Source organism: Athene cunicularia (assembly GCF_003259725.1).
Source record: "Athene cunicularia isolate RWA chromosome 20 unlocalized genomic scaffold, athCun1 chr20_part1, whole genome shotgun sequence".
In the NCBI taxonomy this organism is placed as follows: Eukaryota; Metazoa; Chordata; class Aves; order Strigiformes; family Strigidae; genus Athene; species Athene cunicularia.
Genome location: NW_020799125.1, coordinates 8,095,573 through 8,110,692, shown reverse-complemented (window position 1 = coordinate 8,110,692; position 15,120 = coordinate 8,095,573). Strand labels below are relative to the sequence as shown.

Below are 15,120 nucleotides of genomic sequence, written 5' to 3'. Positions count from 1 at the left end.
GGTGACTTGGCCGGCCCCGGCGAGGGAGGTGACAGCGGCGGGGCTGGGCTCCCTGAGCTCTGTGAGACGGGGCAAGCGGCAGCACCAGGCACCCCGAGTGCTCCAGGCAGGTGATGTTGGCAATCCTTCTCTGCCCGCAGTCCCCGTTTCAGCTGAGAGGGCGACAGTGGTGGCTTTGGGCCCCCCCGGAACAGGGGTTGATGGCAGCTCAACTGGTTTAGGCTCTCTGAACCCCTTGGAGAAAGTGGCTGTAGCCATCCCACTTCTCCAGATTGCCCAGAGCGGGTGACAACAGTCACAGACTTCTGCAAAGTCTCAGGGGCACATGATCTTGGTAGCAAAACTCCCGAGACTGAACTAGACTTGTCTGACTGTTCTGATAAAAGGTGTAGATATGGTGACAACAGCAGGAGACGCCCCCAGCCTTCTTGTACAGATTACAGTGCAAACACTGAGACAGCTGGTATTAGCAGCTTTAGCTTGCTTTCTGAACACTGGCATCATCACACTTTCTCCTCATTGCCCACTGGGTTTGGCAGCCATCACTGCACCAGCCTCAGTTTTCACTGTTTTTTGATCACAACACTAGTTTTTAAAAAGATGTAATAGCAACAAGTTCCTTTTAAATCTTTACACGTGTATCTGTCCTAGAGGTTTTACAGGGTTTAACTGGTTTGGGTTGTCCATCTAGGTGATACTATAGCTAGTAATGTTGACAGCCATTTTTCTGATTTATGCATCTGTCCGGTATTTTTGTCATTGCTTTTCTGGCAGGGTTAAGGCAAACCTGGGAGGAACATCATTTGGAATGTAAAAGCTAGGTGTATATATAGCAGTGAAATAAAATAACTGAATGCAGTTCTTTGTCTACTTTTGGAATAGTATATTTATAAAATCTTTTTTCTAACTAGAACATGCAAGTGTATTACATAGTTCCCTTGCTCAAACTGGGAGAAATATATATTTTTTAAATACTAGTGAATATCAGAACTCGAGTTTTAATGATGCAGCTATAGCTATGATGTAATAAAGTGATTTATCGATCATCGCATATATGCAACAAATTTGTATTTTCAAACTTTTACAGAGATATTCACTGGATATCTGTCACATCTTGATGGAAATTTAAAAAGCCAATGGGTTGAAATTTTTACTGTATTTTCTATTTTCTGATGTTGGATCAGAATCTCATTTCAAAACTCTCCTTAAAGGGTGTATGCAAGATACAATTATTTTTTTATTATTATTTTAAGCAGCCACTCTTTCTTTGAAATTTTTCATAACATTTGTCATTAATCATTTTTTTGCTGTCAATACCAGTCAATTAGGTATTTCATGGCAAAACTGAAGTATTCATAGGTTGAAATAAATTTGGGGTGATATAACTGTACAAAGTCAGAGCAAAAGTAAAAGCCTTTCAGATCTTGCTGAAGAACAGCAACTTTATTCTGAAGACATAGGAACTTTCAAAAAAAAAAATTTGTCATTGCTTTGTCTCCGATTCTTGCTGAGGGGTTGATTATTTTATTAGAGTTCTTGAAGATGGAACTTGAACAATAGAGATCTCTGCACTGATTATCATGTTAACTGTAATCAGTATCAGTGGGCTTTTTTGACCTATTCTACTGCAGGGAAAAAAAAATCATTAAATATTTTGTTGCAGTACTAATTCAGCTAGAAGTAAGCATTTAAGCATTTATCTTTATTCATGATTGACTTATCACTTTCTGGTTTATTATGTTGCATTATGTTTAGAACTGTCTCGTTTATGTGTACATCTGCTAGTTCTCTCTTTTCCTTCAGATTTTACTTTCAAATTTTAGCTTTTCATCACCTGTTCTCTTGTTAATAATCCATGTTTTAGCTCCCAAACTAATTTGCTTAATATTCAGCATTTTGCCCTTCATCTTACCGTACTCAAAAAGAGAATAATCTTTTTCTACTGTGTATCTTGCCTTTGAGATGTACTCTGTCTTGCCCAAATATTATAGAAAAAGATTTATCTAAGAAGAAAACATTGTTCGGCTAGTGTTTTACATTTTGTGTAAATAGCCTTAAGTCTGTAAAATTTGTAGTCTTTTTTTTAATCTTGATTGGTAGCGAATATTTATTTAGACTTTCTAACTAAATAATTAGATGTTGTTATTAAACGCTGTTGTAGTAGTCAAACAATTTAGAATTTTATGCTATATATTACAGTTACCCCTGATGTGGGTTTTTCAAAGGTATATTTGAAAGCAACCATCTCAACAAACCTTCTAGAATTTGTGGGAATTTGTTCTTTGTGCTCCAAAATGGTTGAGTGTGGGACAAAAGAGACTCAGCCACCATATTTTTTTATCTTGAGTTATTTAAAGCTCCTTTAAAAAAAGGGAGAGAGAGGGAATGTTTCTAACTGGTATTTTGTTTAGGTAATGAATGCACTCTAATATTCCCCAGTTTGCAAACAGTAGGTGAAAATGGTGTGTTGGACAGTGGGTCTTTGATGTGACCATAAATTCTGATTTGAGCTGTGGGGGATTGGCCGCCTCTGTCGGACCAGCTCAGCAGATTGTTCCTATGTGGCAGATAAGCACTACAGCAGTGCCCTGCTTTTACCCAAATGATGGTTGGTTGACACCGAGTGGCAACAGAGCTACAGGCATGTGAAAATACAGGTGTCAGAGAATAAATGTGCATTCCACAGTTCACTTAGTTGTGTCAGTTCTGCCTAGCCCCCACCTCTGATACCTACATCCTTTTGCAAGGACAGGACTTGGGGTTTGTGTTCTAGTTATCCATGTGTGAAACAGAGATAAATGAACTTTTCTGCTTTGAGAACAGTTTGTTGTTGATAAGGAACAGTTAATCTTCTTTGCTAGCTACATGACTGAAGGGTCAGTAGCTGTTCAGATGAACTATGTTGTGAAGCATCTGCTTTTCAGGAAGAAATTAATGCTTAATTTGAAACCTCGTTTCCTATAGTTAAAACTTTTTCTTGGATGTTGTTTATGATGTGATTTTTAGTTGGTGATGTCAAGAGGTCCTTGTAATTTGAACCTCGATGGTTTTATCTGGTATCAGTTCTGTTTCTCATTCTACTCTGGCGTTCTTCAGTAAAAACCCTTTCCTGCCAAGTGCTGGTGGGTCATGAATGAACGCAAAGGAAGTTTTAATGGGGTTCACAGGCAACTCTGTAGCAGGCAGCGTAGTGAGATGTCATAACTTCCAACCTCCTCAATGTGCGCATCCCAAGGAACAGGACACCTTTCCATATTCTGGTCCTGACAGTGATTAAAACCCAATTCTTCAAGGGTTTAGTCTCTCTTGTATTTTTAAGTGGTTTACAGAGTTCAGAGCCATGGGAGATCCCCCTTTTTGCCAAACCTGTTATTTAACAGCCAGGCCATTGTCTTCCTCTGATAAGAGACAGAAATGTGCTGTTACAGTCAGGTACACAAAAGTGTGTCCACAACCATGGGAATCTGGACTGAAAGGGACTCCAGGGAGTGAAGTAGTCCATCCCTCTGCGGTGTCAGGTATGCCAGCCTTATTCTAAATGGACGTTTTATCAATTACTTTAAGTTTGCCAACAGTGAAGTCACCTCTGCCACCGAAAGCAGTATAGTTCATTGCAGCCATTACTATCAGAAAGCATTTTCCTGGTGCACTGTTAAGCCTCTTGCCTCTAGATCTGACACTTTAAGCATGAAGAAAAGATTTTTCTTTTCCACTCCAACACCCCTTTATGTACTTGCAGACTCCTGGTTGTCAGGCCCCAGCCAGCCCTCCCCTCTTCAGCCAAGGCCAAATCCTTCAGTGTTTTTCTTATATGTCATATTTGTCTAAAGCTGAATGTTTTGTGCTTTTCCTACTTTGTTTTTGCTAACTGGGTCCACATCTGTCTTAAAGCATGGTGGTACTCATGTGTGGATGCAATGCTCCAGCTGAGGGCTCAGGAACACTTGAGTACAGAGTAGAAGGACTACTGCAGATACCTCTCAGGCTATTTTTCCATTTCTGCATCTCTCTGATGATTGCTTTTTCTAAAAGAGCCTGTCAGCATTGGCTTGTGTGAAGTAACAATGTTATATTGGTTGTAACTCTTCTCACACCCTGGTGGTGTCAATTGGTGTTTTTTTCTGTCCTGTGTTTGATCAGCAGAAGTCCCTGCCCAAAATTTTGCTGAGATCAAGTGATTAATTTTTGAGCCAGGTTAGACCACCAGAGATGGCTGGAGAAAATTCAGTTGTCTTTATATAACTTGGTTTTGACCCTACCTGAGAGTATTACCCATTTCCTTGTTTTCCATGTGCTTAATTAAGCTCCCCAAAAACTTCCAGAAGAGAAATTGAACTGACAGGACTGTAATCCTCTTGTCTCCCTTCTTCACTTTCCAGTTAAAAAAATAGGCATGATGTCTGTCTTTTTCAGGCTCTGTATCCTCACCTGTTCTGCAGGACTCTTCCAAGATAACTGGTTATAGTTCTAACATTTGTTGTAGGATTTTGAAATGGCTGTCTGAAATAATTTCAAGAGCTTGTTTATCTACATCCTCTTCTAACCTTAATCAAGATTGTGATCTTACCCATTTTGTTAGTCGTAGTAATGTTGCTAGCATCTGCATGCAGTTGGCTTTAGTCATGGAAAAGAAGGATTAAACACTTTGTGCTATATTTGTAAGCAGAGTAAAATAAGTTTTGATTTCCATTTAGAGCAGTCCATGCAGTGACAGGTTTCATATTAAGTACTGAAGCAATTTTATTCTAAAATAGATTTCACTAGGTTGACTTTTTATACACCTATTTATGAGTGAAATCATGAAACTGGAAAAGTAGCCAAAAGGTAAAATTTGTATCAGATTTTTGCAGTTAATAGCTGCCAGAGTTTCTCAGGTTAGCGACTTGCTTTTGGTTTGCCTTTGTGAATTAAGGTCTAATTTCAGTAGCTGATCTCTAGAGCTGTTAGGAAGAAGGTTAACTTCTACGTAACTGGAAGCCTTCTTGCAGAAAGAAAATTTGCAGGTGACTTAAAATTCTGCAAAGAGCACTATTGTGAGATTCCACAGTTTCTGTAAGAAAAATCACTTGGGTTTGGGGAAAGAGCAAGGAAAGAAGATTCCTGGATCAGATTGGAATTTCTGCTTAGAAAAACATAGCTCTGCTGAGCAGTCTGTCAGTGAGAATTTAATGGTCATACAAATTCTTGTCATCCAAACAGATGAGGCAAACTCATAGTGGTGACATTTACTACAGAAGATCTTTTTGTAGCTTTAGGACACAAAATGCTAACTCTTTGTTTTTCCTTTTAGGCATACTCCATCATAAATATCCTATTCTGAACCAAATCCAAATCTTCACTCTCTGGATCTCCTAAAGGTACAGGAAATATACTTAAAACATTAAAGCTTCTTACCTTTTATTTGCTTCATGTTAAAGAAACCACAGTTGTGGTAAAACAGAAGGTGTCTGGTTTTTGGTTGATCCTCTGGCTTCCACCTACAACAATTTTGGGAATTTTAACACAAAAAAGCCCTGGGAGAATTTTTATGTGAAAATGCTACATTCTTTCTTTTATATAGGAAGATTTTAATTTATTTTTGGCTGAGTGGACTGAGACATGTTCACATCTTTGTACATTTCTTTACTTGCCTTTTGGTTACCTTAGTGACTTCTGAACTTTGAATTTTAATGTATTCAGAATTCCTGGGAATATTCCAGGCATTGATGTGCCAGAAGAAAATAAAAATCAAAAAGCTGGAGTGGGGAACAGTGCTATGTCATCTGAAAATCCCTATCTTTAAGTTTATTATTGTCCATAGGTCACTGAGCTGTTTGATGGCAGCCATTAACATCACGAGGATAAAATTCTAGAGCAACACTCTCAATAAATTTTAAAATGTTGATATGTGAGTTAGCGAAAATTAAGTGTGGAAGAGTGGGAAAGGAGCAAGTTATGGGATTAGCTGCTGTCTGAGACGGTGTTATGAGATGGAATGAACGTTTGTTCATTCACCTATTTTTCAATGTTTGTGATATTTCAAAGTTTTATGTTCTAGCAACGCCTCAGGTATTGTATAGGGGTCAGTTATTTGAACTAGTATTTGTTTTGAAAAGTTTGAAGTGGGTAGCCCCTGATTACATGGGAAAAAAATGTGTGAAATAATGCTGTCTCTTTGCTTCTCTATCCACTGAAACAGCCTTTATAAGTTGTTAGCCTCAACTTTCTAGATTATGGTGCTTTTTCTTGGATAGTTGGGATTTTGTAAGCCTATTATAGGGTAGAGGGCATATTACTTCATAAAAGCACTGTAAATCCTTTTATAATCCCCAAATAGCCTATAATTAAATGTGCAATGATGGGCACTGAGTTCATATATCCTAGTGAAATACTTCACACAAATCAACTACACTATCATAAACTTCACAGGTAGCTGAAAAAATACTAACAAAACTGGGGTTTGTTTTGTCAGAGTGTTCTTTGAAGTTGCTTGTCAAAGCATGAGCTAAATGTTTTTTAAAATAAAATAATATTTATTTGTATGTATATTCTTGTAAGGTATAATCTTTTAAGTTGCTGCCTAGTGTCTAAAATGGTCAGAAATTTGCAAAGTGGAATTTCAGCAATCCACAAGATGTTTATAATGCCTACTTTGCATGGTTCTGCCCGAATTCAATCTAATGAACTCAGAAATCATTCTGAATTGGTGACCACTTACAGGATGTAGATTCAACTTTTGATCTGAATATAAAAACATGTGAGATTGGTGTATTGTGAAGGAGAGAGAAACATGATGATACAGCAATTTATGTAGAAACAAGCATTGTATTCACTTAGGTTAAAAATTATACACTCACTGGAAACATTTTATTTTCATTGCAGTTCAGTTCTCTCCCTGGTAATAAATTTCTTTTCAGCTTTGGCAAAAGACTGGCATGTCCAGGTACTCAGCTACTTGAATGTCTTGGAGATAAACCTTGAGCAGCAGTGTTGTTCTACAGGTTTCAGGTTACTATTTCAAGTAAAGATACAGCTTATTGATTCCTTAAAATTTCCTTTTGGTTAGGCATTGCAGCTTTTCCTTCCTTCACCTTTAGAAACAGTCATGGAAGGGAGTACTCGTATGTCAAGTACATCTTCTCTTTCTTGCTAAATTAATGGCTCCAGAGTCTAGATATTTGGTAATTTTGGTCAGGAAATCATGGCTACGCTTACAATGCAAAGCATTTTGCAAAGAAAGGTGGGTGAGATTGTTGCTGTCTTACAGACTATAAAACGAGCTGTCCTTAACCTCACAATCCCTGGTTTCTTGTGAGGTCTGAAGTCCTTTGGATTCCCAGAAGGTACATAAGGGGTGAACTCTTCCAGTTTGTGGAAAGGTTGGGGGGAGGGCATGTGGTGAATTCCAGCGAGGTGTACTTCACTTTTCTAGGTCCTTTCTAGTCCATCTAGAGGTGACTGAGCAGCCAGACTGCAGAAGAAGTTGGGCAATTGGTCTCTGTGCCGAGAATAAGCAGGTTATGAGCTATGGATGTGTCTGCAGCAATTTTTTTGTCTGGTTGTCAAATGTGCACAGCTGAAGTCTATTTGAAATTGGATCGGTTTCCAAAACCTTATTGTTTCAAGCACTAGGATGTGACTTCAAGTCTCCACAGATTTTTGTGAATAACAGCTGAACTGTCTGTCCTGAATATTATTCTAACCAGAGGTGCTTGAAGAAAAGCTTTTTCCAGGCTGAACACTGATGGCTGTAACTGTTGATGGAGAGAGGGCTGGGTAGAGAGCTGCCTGAGCTGTACTGCTGTGAGATTCTGTAGTACTCTGCTGTAAATATAGAAAGTGAACTAATAATATCCTTGTCAGGGACTTCCTTTCTTGGGAGAAAAAATTACTAGAGATTTGTATGAACTACTGTTCTCTGCATTTTATGACTAGAAAACCACTTCAATGTATGTATTTTGGAGCTGAAATTCCATGTTCTCTAAAACCAGGTGATGGCAAATAAATGAAGGATAGTGCCTTGCTTTAAAAGCAAAGTAATTGTAGGGAGAGTTGCTGAAAAGAATTTCAGGCTTCCTTTCCAGCTTGATCTGAACAACCCTGATATTACTGGCTTCAAAATAAAAACTTTTGTGTTGTCTTCTTAAAATGTGTGGATTAGAAACTGTTTAACTTCAGTTACTTTGAAGGGTATTGCACTTCAGTAGGAAAGGAGAATTAGCTTTTTTTATTGCACTGCAAGACTTTATAGTCTTTTCCAGGCAATTATTATTGTTGTATTATGTTTGAAAATTTTCAGTGTTTCTAGTGATGCTCCTGGGAATGAAACTTAGTGATTATGAAATTATTACCCTGGAGTCTTATTCTACATACTTTTCAACTTTGTCTTACAACTTCTTGGAGTTCCTTTAGATAAACTCTGTGATACCATTTTCAGTTACAATGCATCCAGTGTGTAACTTCTGCAAATTTAGTAGTCATATATAGGATTTGTTTTGAGTATAATCTACTTACACTTATAGGTCTTCTGAACTAATGAGATCTGAACTAATTTTGCTCTCTAGTAAAAAACAAAGTTATCCAACCAGTAGTATGATAAGCCTGACATGGTTTTGATGTTTTTTCAAAGTAAAAATATTCCAGATGGTAGGTTTGTTGGTGTATCTGTTCCAGTAGCTTCTTTCCCATTATTTAATGAACAAATAAATAAATAAATCTTTGTATTCATGAATGTATTAACCTAGGTTCTCCTCTTAGGTTTGTTTTGTCAGTAACTGGCTAAAAACTTCACTCTGACTCATTGCTGCTCCTCTTACATTTGGAAGTCCATTCACAGGTTCAGAATTTGAGGCTTACAGAGCACTAGTGGAGTTGTGTTGCTACTAATAGCTCCCTGGTGGTATCTGGAGCAGTGATTTCTCTTATCCTTTTCATCTATAAATTAGAAAAGAATAAACCTTTGTTTGCTGCCCTAATGAAATGTGTAGGTGACCAGTGTATGTGTGCCTTTGTGTGTAAAATGTATTTAAGTGGCTGTACAATTTATTTTTGATAAATAAATTGATATATGGATCGTAAGCGGATATGGGCAGCTGAACTCTGGCAGCAGTGATAGCCTTCAAACTGGCAACCCGTTAGTGTATATTTAGGTTTAACTGTTTGAGCATGAAGATAATGTTGCATCCATGTGTAAGAGAAATCTAATGCTGATTTGTCGGTGAGGGAGAGACCTATCACAGTACTTCACATTGACTGGTACAAGTTCATCACTTTTGATTTTTCTTAAATGAACATAGATGCCTGTGAGCACTTCCAGCGCTTGTCCCACAGTGTTGCAAGGCCAGATAACTAAACTGATGCTTGGACTGTGACTGAGACACGTTCTGACTGAAATAGGAGTAACCTTCAAAACACATGTAGCTTATATAGTTTATGAACTTTTACACCTTTGCTTTTCCCAGTCATAGCTACTTTGGCATTTTCTGCCAGACACCAGTTGTTTTCCCCTCATAAATGGCTAGGCATTCTTGCTGGTCCTGGGGGCAAAAAGTGTATAATTATGATAAAGTGTGCATGCTCTAAATAGTTGTTTTGTAAAGACTGCATTTATTGCTTGCCCTTCCAAGTTAAAAACTTTAACTTCAGATGGTAGAATGCATGAAATGCAATCTGTTCATGAAAGTTGCTCTTTGTTTAGTATATAAGCAGTGGCTATCAGTTTAAGTAACTGGATTTGCTTTGTAAGTGGATTCAGTGATGAGGAAAACAGATGGATAGTTCTCTTAAATGAACAAGCATAAATGAAGCTTCTAGACTACTCTTATAAATTAATATGAAACTTAAAAGATAGGGCACATAGATTGAAATATGCTGTTAAAACTGGATAAGTTACTTATTGCATACAAAATGGAAACAATGGATGCTTGATTGAATGCTTTTTCCCCTTTTTGCTGATGGAGAAATCATTTCAATAGATTCTTAGCTAGAGAATGCTAAATATTTTTTTCATCTTTACATTTTAGGTCAGCAATTTGGCTTCATCACTGAGTTTGCCTGCATTCAAAGCTGTTTACCTACAGTAATTTGCTCTGGTTGGAAGTGAACATGTCTCAAGTTCAAATTCAGAATCCTTCTGCTGCCCTTGCAGGGAGCCAAATATTGAATAAAAACCCATCTCTTTCACAGCCTTTGAGTATTCCTTCTACTACTAGTTCTTTGCCCTCTGAAAATGCAGGTAGACCTATCCAAAACTCTGCTTTACCCTCTGCATCAGTTACATCCACCAATGCAGCTGCAGGTAAGATTGTTAATAAATGTATATATTCTTAGTGGGTTTAGCTTGACATGAAATATTTCTGATGTTTTGCACCTACAAATACTTTTAAAGTAATATTTATCCAATTACAGTATTTTGTAATGCTTTCTCCTTATTAAATGAAATCTGTTTGAGACAGCATACTTTTCCACAAAGTTCTAATAATTGAAATGTTTGTAATAGTAAAGAATATTTTAAATTGTATATCATTGAATTTTTAAAACATTGCTATCTGTCTTTTCTACAAGTAGCTTGTTTTAAATACAAAAAATGTGTTGTTTGAAATAGTTTGTTTAGTTCTATAAACTTTAGTTCTTTTATAACCAGTTTAATGATAAATATATTGCTCTAATAAAATAGAGCAAATAAAAGGTAATAAATAAAAAATAGGTAACAGGGAAAGATGGGAAAAAGAAAGCAAAATTAATTGGCTTTTTGAAATTATTCAAAGCAAATGACCATGGTGAATACTTAGAAGATTTGCTTCTTGAAAGGTACCACATAAGATGCAAGCTAAATGTGGGAGTCCCCTGGCTTGCATTAAAGCATTAAATTTAATGATGCTGTCTTTTAAGCATGAGCATTGCTTGGAAATCCCAAAGTTAGGTAAGTTGTTGCCAGTTTGGCTAACAGGCAGAACTGTCCGTTCCAACAAATCTTTTCTGAGAAATGGTATATTGCAGACAACTAAACACTAAGCCAATGAGATTTATTATTTTAAAATTTAAAATAGTAGTAGAGTTCATAGCTGCTTGCTCATTTATCTGATTTTATGTAATCTCTCAGCTCCTTCAAACATGGCAAACCCCAAAGAGAAAACCCCAATGTGTCTTGTGAATGAGTTAGCCCGTTTCAACAAGATTCAACCTGAGTATAAGCTTTTGAGTGAGCAAGGTCCAGCTCATTCTAAGGTAAATATTCATCTAAGTTTCTTATTGTTGTTGTTCATGGTCTTTCAGTTTCATAAGTGGAAAGGCAAAGTATATGCTTTTGGTGGAAGGTAATACAGAATACAGAGAGGAATGGGAAGCTCACCAAAGTACCGATGGTAGGGAAGTGCAAAGATATGCTTTCATTCTACATCTCGACTGTTCTGAAAATTTTCTGTGGGAAAATTCACAGTGGGACTATAAGAATGCCTGGGGTAGACCGGCATGTGGTGTGCATCCCGTATCATGGCATGTCTTTTACAGTGTGTCAGAATTTCAGCAATACACAGTTCCTTTGGTGTTCTGTTTGTATGCAGAGAGATCGTTTTTCTGGAATACAGCAAATATACAAGCAGTTTGTGTTACTGTGAAGAACACTGAAGGAAGTTTTAGCATTATTAAACTTTATAATCCTCATTCAGGATCTCTATTGTGTGAGATGTGAGGTCAAGGCCTACAAGGAAAATCAGCCCGGGATGTGTTTTACTTAATCTGATATCATCTCCTTAAGGTGTTTCCTGGAACAGTGTGTGTTGTATGTTAGAGGAATTGCCTTGAATAATTTTAAGAACTAAAATCTTTTGTCCAAAAGATGTGTAATGTCACCTTCAATGTGCAAAGGACGCAAGGTTTGCATTTACTAAAACTATTGGAATAACATTCAGAGCATCTGTTGAAATTAAGCTTCATTTAATTACCACAGAGACCTTGACTTGTTGTTGTGTGATTTAATTTGTGAAAATATAGGGCAATATATATCCTTCCTTATCCGACATACTTAAAAAAGAAATACCACAGAGCTTTGCTTTATAATCAAATAGGCTTGTGCTCACCTGTGGGCATGTAGAAGCTTTTATGGTGCAATGTGAGCTATCTTTCTTCGAACTGCTGAAGAATATTGTTAAAAAAAAAAACCCACAGTATTAAAGCAAGAATTGAGTTATGTGGAGTAAAAAAAGTCTACATTTCAAGGCTGCTCTTCAGAATAATGTTGACATACAAGCTGTCCATGTAGCTGTCACTTCCATACATGTTGTGTCTTTTGTTTTTTAGCTTTGTGATCTAATGCAGTATGCAGGATAGTTGCTAGCTACAGTCATTTTGAAATTCTTAGTTCAGTAATCAGGGAAATGCTATCAATGCCCAGAGTGTTTAAAATCTGGAGATGACATGGTAGTTGAGAAAGCTTTGATTACCATATTCCAATCTTTTGCATCACTAAAAGACTCATTGTTTTATGTAAGAGGGTCTAATAAATTACATGAATTCTGAAGCAGCTTGTAATAAAATTAATGTTTTTTCTTTTTTAGGTGTTTACAGTGCAACTGACTCTTGGGGACCAGCACTGGGAAGCTGAAGGAACTAGTATTAAAAAAGCGCAACATGCAGCAGCTGCCAAAGCTTTGGAAGGGACAAAATTCCCTAAACCTACAGCTCGTCCATCTCGTAGTGAAGGCAAGAATCCAGGTATATGCCACAGCAAACTGATTTAACAAAAAAATACCTATTTTAAAATTGCATGAGGATGAATAAAACCAGTGATTCTGCATGTGACAATGGCAGTTGTCAAGTTTTGTGAGAAAATAATCTTGATTTAATCTCTGTTGTAAGCAACGTGGTAAAAATCATCATTTTGACAAATTAAAAGTATAGGGTTTTTCTGTCAAGTTATGCAGGCTTGAAGAACCCAGTGATTAACTTACTGTTTTATATTGTAACACTTGGTGAAATCCTGGAAAATATGTTTATCCTGATCTTAAGAAAACTAAGTAAAAAAAATCCAAACAACAACAACAAAAAAACCCACAACAAAAACATGAGGAATTCAGTCACTCAAAGAATAATCTTTTGCATGGGCAGATGAATGTGTTTGGTAATTTTGATAGGACAATTCAAACCTTGACAATAAAGGTTTCTTCAGAAATGTTTAATTTAAAAAAAAAGAAAGAAAAGAAAAAAGCAAGCAACTCCAAAACCAAAACTGTTAAATTTGTTTTGAGCGATTGGTTCAGAACTGGAATTTGCATCATTTGTACTTCTTTAAAGAGAAATAGGTGTTGATTTGTATAAAAGCATTTAAGTTGTAGTTTGCTATACTTAGGGAGCTAACTACAAAGATTGCTTTTAAGATATATTTAAAATGTAAGACTAAGTATGAACTAGCTTCACATCTGAGCTGCACGTGTGATTGTTTTTCATTTACTCTTAGTCTCTTGAATTCAAAGTTATTGAGATAGCATTAGTATTTTCAGCAAAGGTTAAAACTTAACTTCTGTGCCAGTTGTCTTCTGATATCACCTGAGTTCTTTAGAAACACTTTGTACAGTGAAAATATTAAAGGTAGCAATTATTTATTCGGTCTGAATCTGTCCCATAATTTCATTTTCTTTTGGCAAGTGCCTTATAACAAAACACTGTTGTACTGGAGTACACACTGGTTTTTGAGCCAGTGAGGTCTGTGGTAGAAATAATGACCATTTATGTGACTGTTCTTTCTCAAATGAGAATAGTCAGGGAGTTATTTTTCATCCACATGATATCTGCATTGAGAGGAATGTTTATAGGCCTCAGTAGCAATATACCTGCCTTTTGAGAAGTCCAGTTGCAATTTGCAAGTGAAGAGTCATAAAAACATTTCTTAGGTCTTAGAGTACAGAGAGAAACATTTGATCATCTCAATAAACAATAGACACGGAAGGTATGTACCATGGCTGCTGACTTAATTTAAAAGTATTTTTTTGGAAGAGAAATTTCTGTTCTGCAGACCACTTTGTTAGATATGCTGTAAAAATAAAATAAATTGGTAGCTTCACAAGTTTAAAGCAAAACAAAAAAAAAGAAAAGGAAAAAAAAGCCCCCAGCAAATTCACTTTTTTGTAACAGGATTTGTCACAACTGTACTAGGCTGCTAATTTAATATACATCATATAGACTTATTTTCTTTGTGTTCATTAGCATTTCTATTCAGGATTCATTCATTTAAGATACTGCTTATGGCAAAACTTGAGCTCATTTTTCCCTGCTTTGAGACAGCATGACAGTTTAGATTGTTTCAGTTCCTTGTGGCAGTTGGACAACTCTCTTTATATTCCCTTTCATCTAGACAGTGTAACCCCCACAGTGGAGTTAAATGCACTTTGCATGAAACTGGGAAAGAAACCTATGTACAAACCTATTGATCCTTATACGGGGATGAGATCCACTTATAACTATACTATGAGAGGTGGTACTTATCCTCCACGGTATGTATTGTTTAATTTTTTGGTTTTGCAGTTTCATATCTTTGAACTTCTGCTCTCATCATCTGAGTGCTTTGATACTATCTTCTGAAAACTGGCTAAAAATACAGCATCCCTTAAAGGGATATTCAGCTTGAAACATAGCCACTTTATGAGGCAAAAGGTTTTGATAAGTACACCCCATTAATATTTGTCTTATTTAAGGGATTTTTTTTCTTTGGAGGGGTGGAAAAAGGGAACTGAACCAAATGATGAAGTTTTTTTTGAGGGCATTTGGATATAGCCACCTTCATGAAATGGTTAAATATTTATTGCATTTCCTTTCTTTGTAAAAACAAAAGTGAAGAAAACAGTTTGAAGCTTTTTCTAAAACTATTTAAATTAAAGCTTAAGTTTAAAGAATTTTATATGGGCACAGGAATTGAGAATTCAGAACTTACTGGACTGCCAAGTCTATAAAAGCATAATTATGTTGTCTTTCTCTGTTCTAGTTGGAAATACTGATACTCTTGTTTCAAAGGTCTCTCCCTGAAATCTTCTAGAATTTAAAGCAAAATTCAGCTTCTTAATACTAGTGCTTTACTGCTCATTTGTGGTTACTGGTATCCAAGAGATTCTTCTGCGCATAAATTATGTTTCTGTTTACTTTTTAGGTCAA

The 15,120-nt window shown here is 36.5% G+C and overlaps 1 protein-coding gene across 3 annotated transcripts in view; it reads left to right on the top strand.

Moving 5' to 3' along the window:
• Positions 1–12: 12 nt before the first annotated feature.
• STAU1 (staufen double-stranded RNA binding protein 1) overlaps positions 13–15,120 on the top strand; it is a 29,157-nt gene continuing 14,049 nt past the window's right edge. For 2 of the 3 annotated variants that reach the window (XM_026862175.1, XM_026862174.1), the window contains exons 1-6: positions 14–110; positions 5,291–5,357; positions 10,002–10,276; positions 11,081–11,205; positions 12,534–12,690; positions 14,327–14,465. In XM_026862175.1, coding sequence (XP_026717976.1) covers positions 10,084–10,276; positions 11,081–11,205; positions 12,534–12,690; positions 14,327–14,465 — 614 coding nt within the window. In that variant the 5' untranslated portion in view covers positions 14–110; positions 5,291–5,357; positions 10,002–10,083. Of the gene's footprint in view, positions 111–5,290; positions 5,358–10,001; positions 10,277–11,080; positions 11,206–12,533; positions 12,691–14,326; positions 14,466–15,120 lie in introns of all 3 variants that reach the window. The other variant, XM_026862173.1, reaches the window with a different exon arrangement.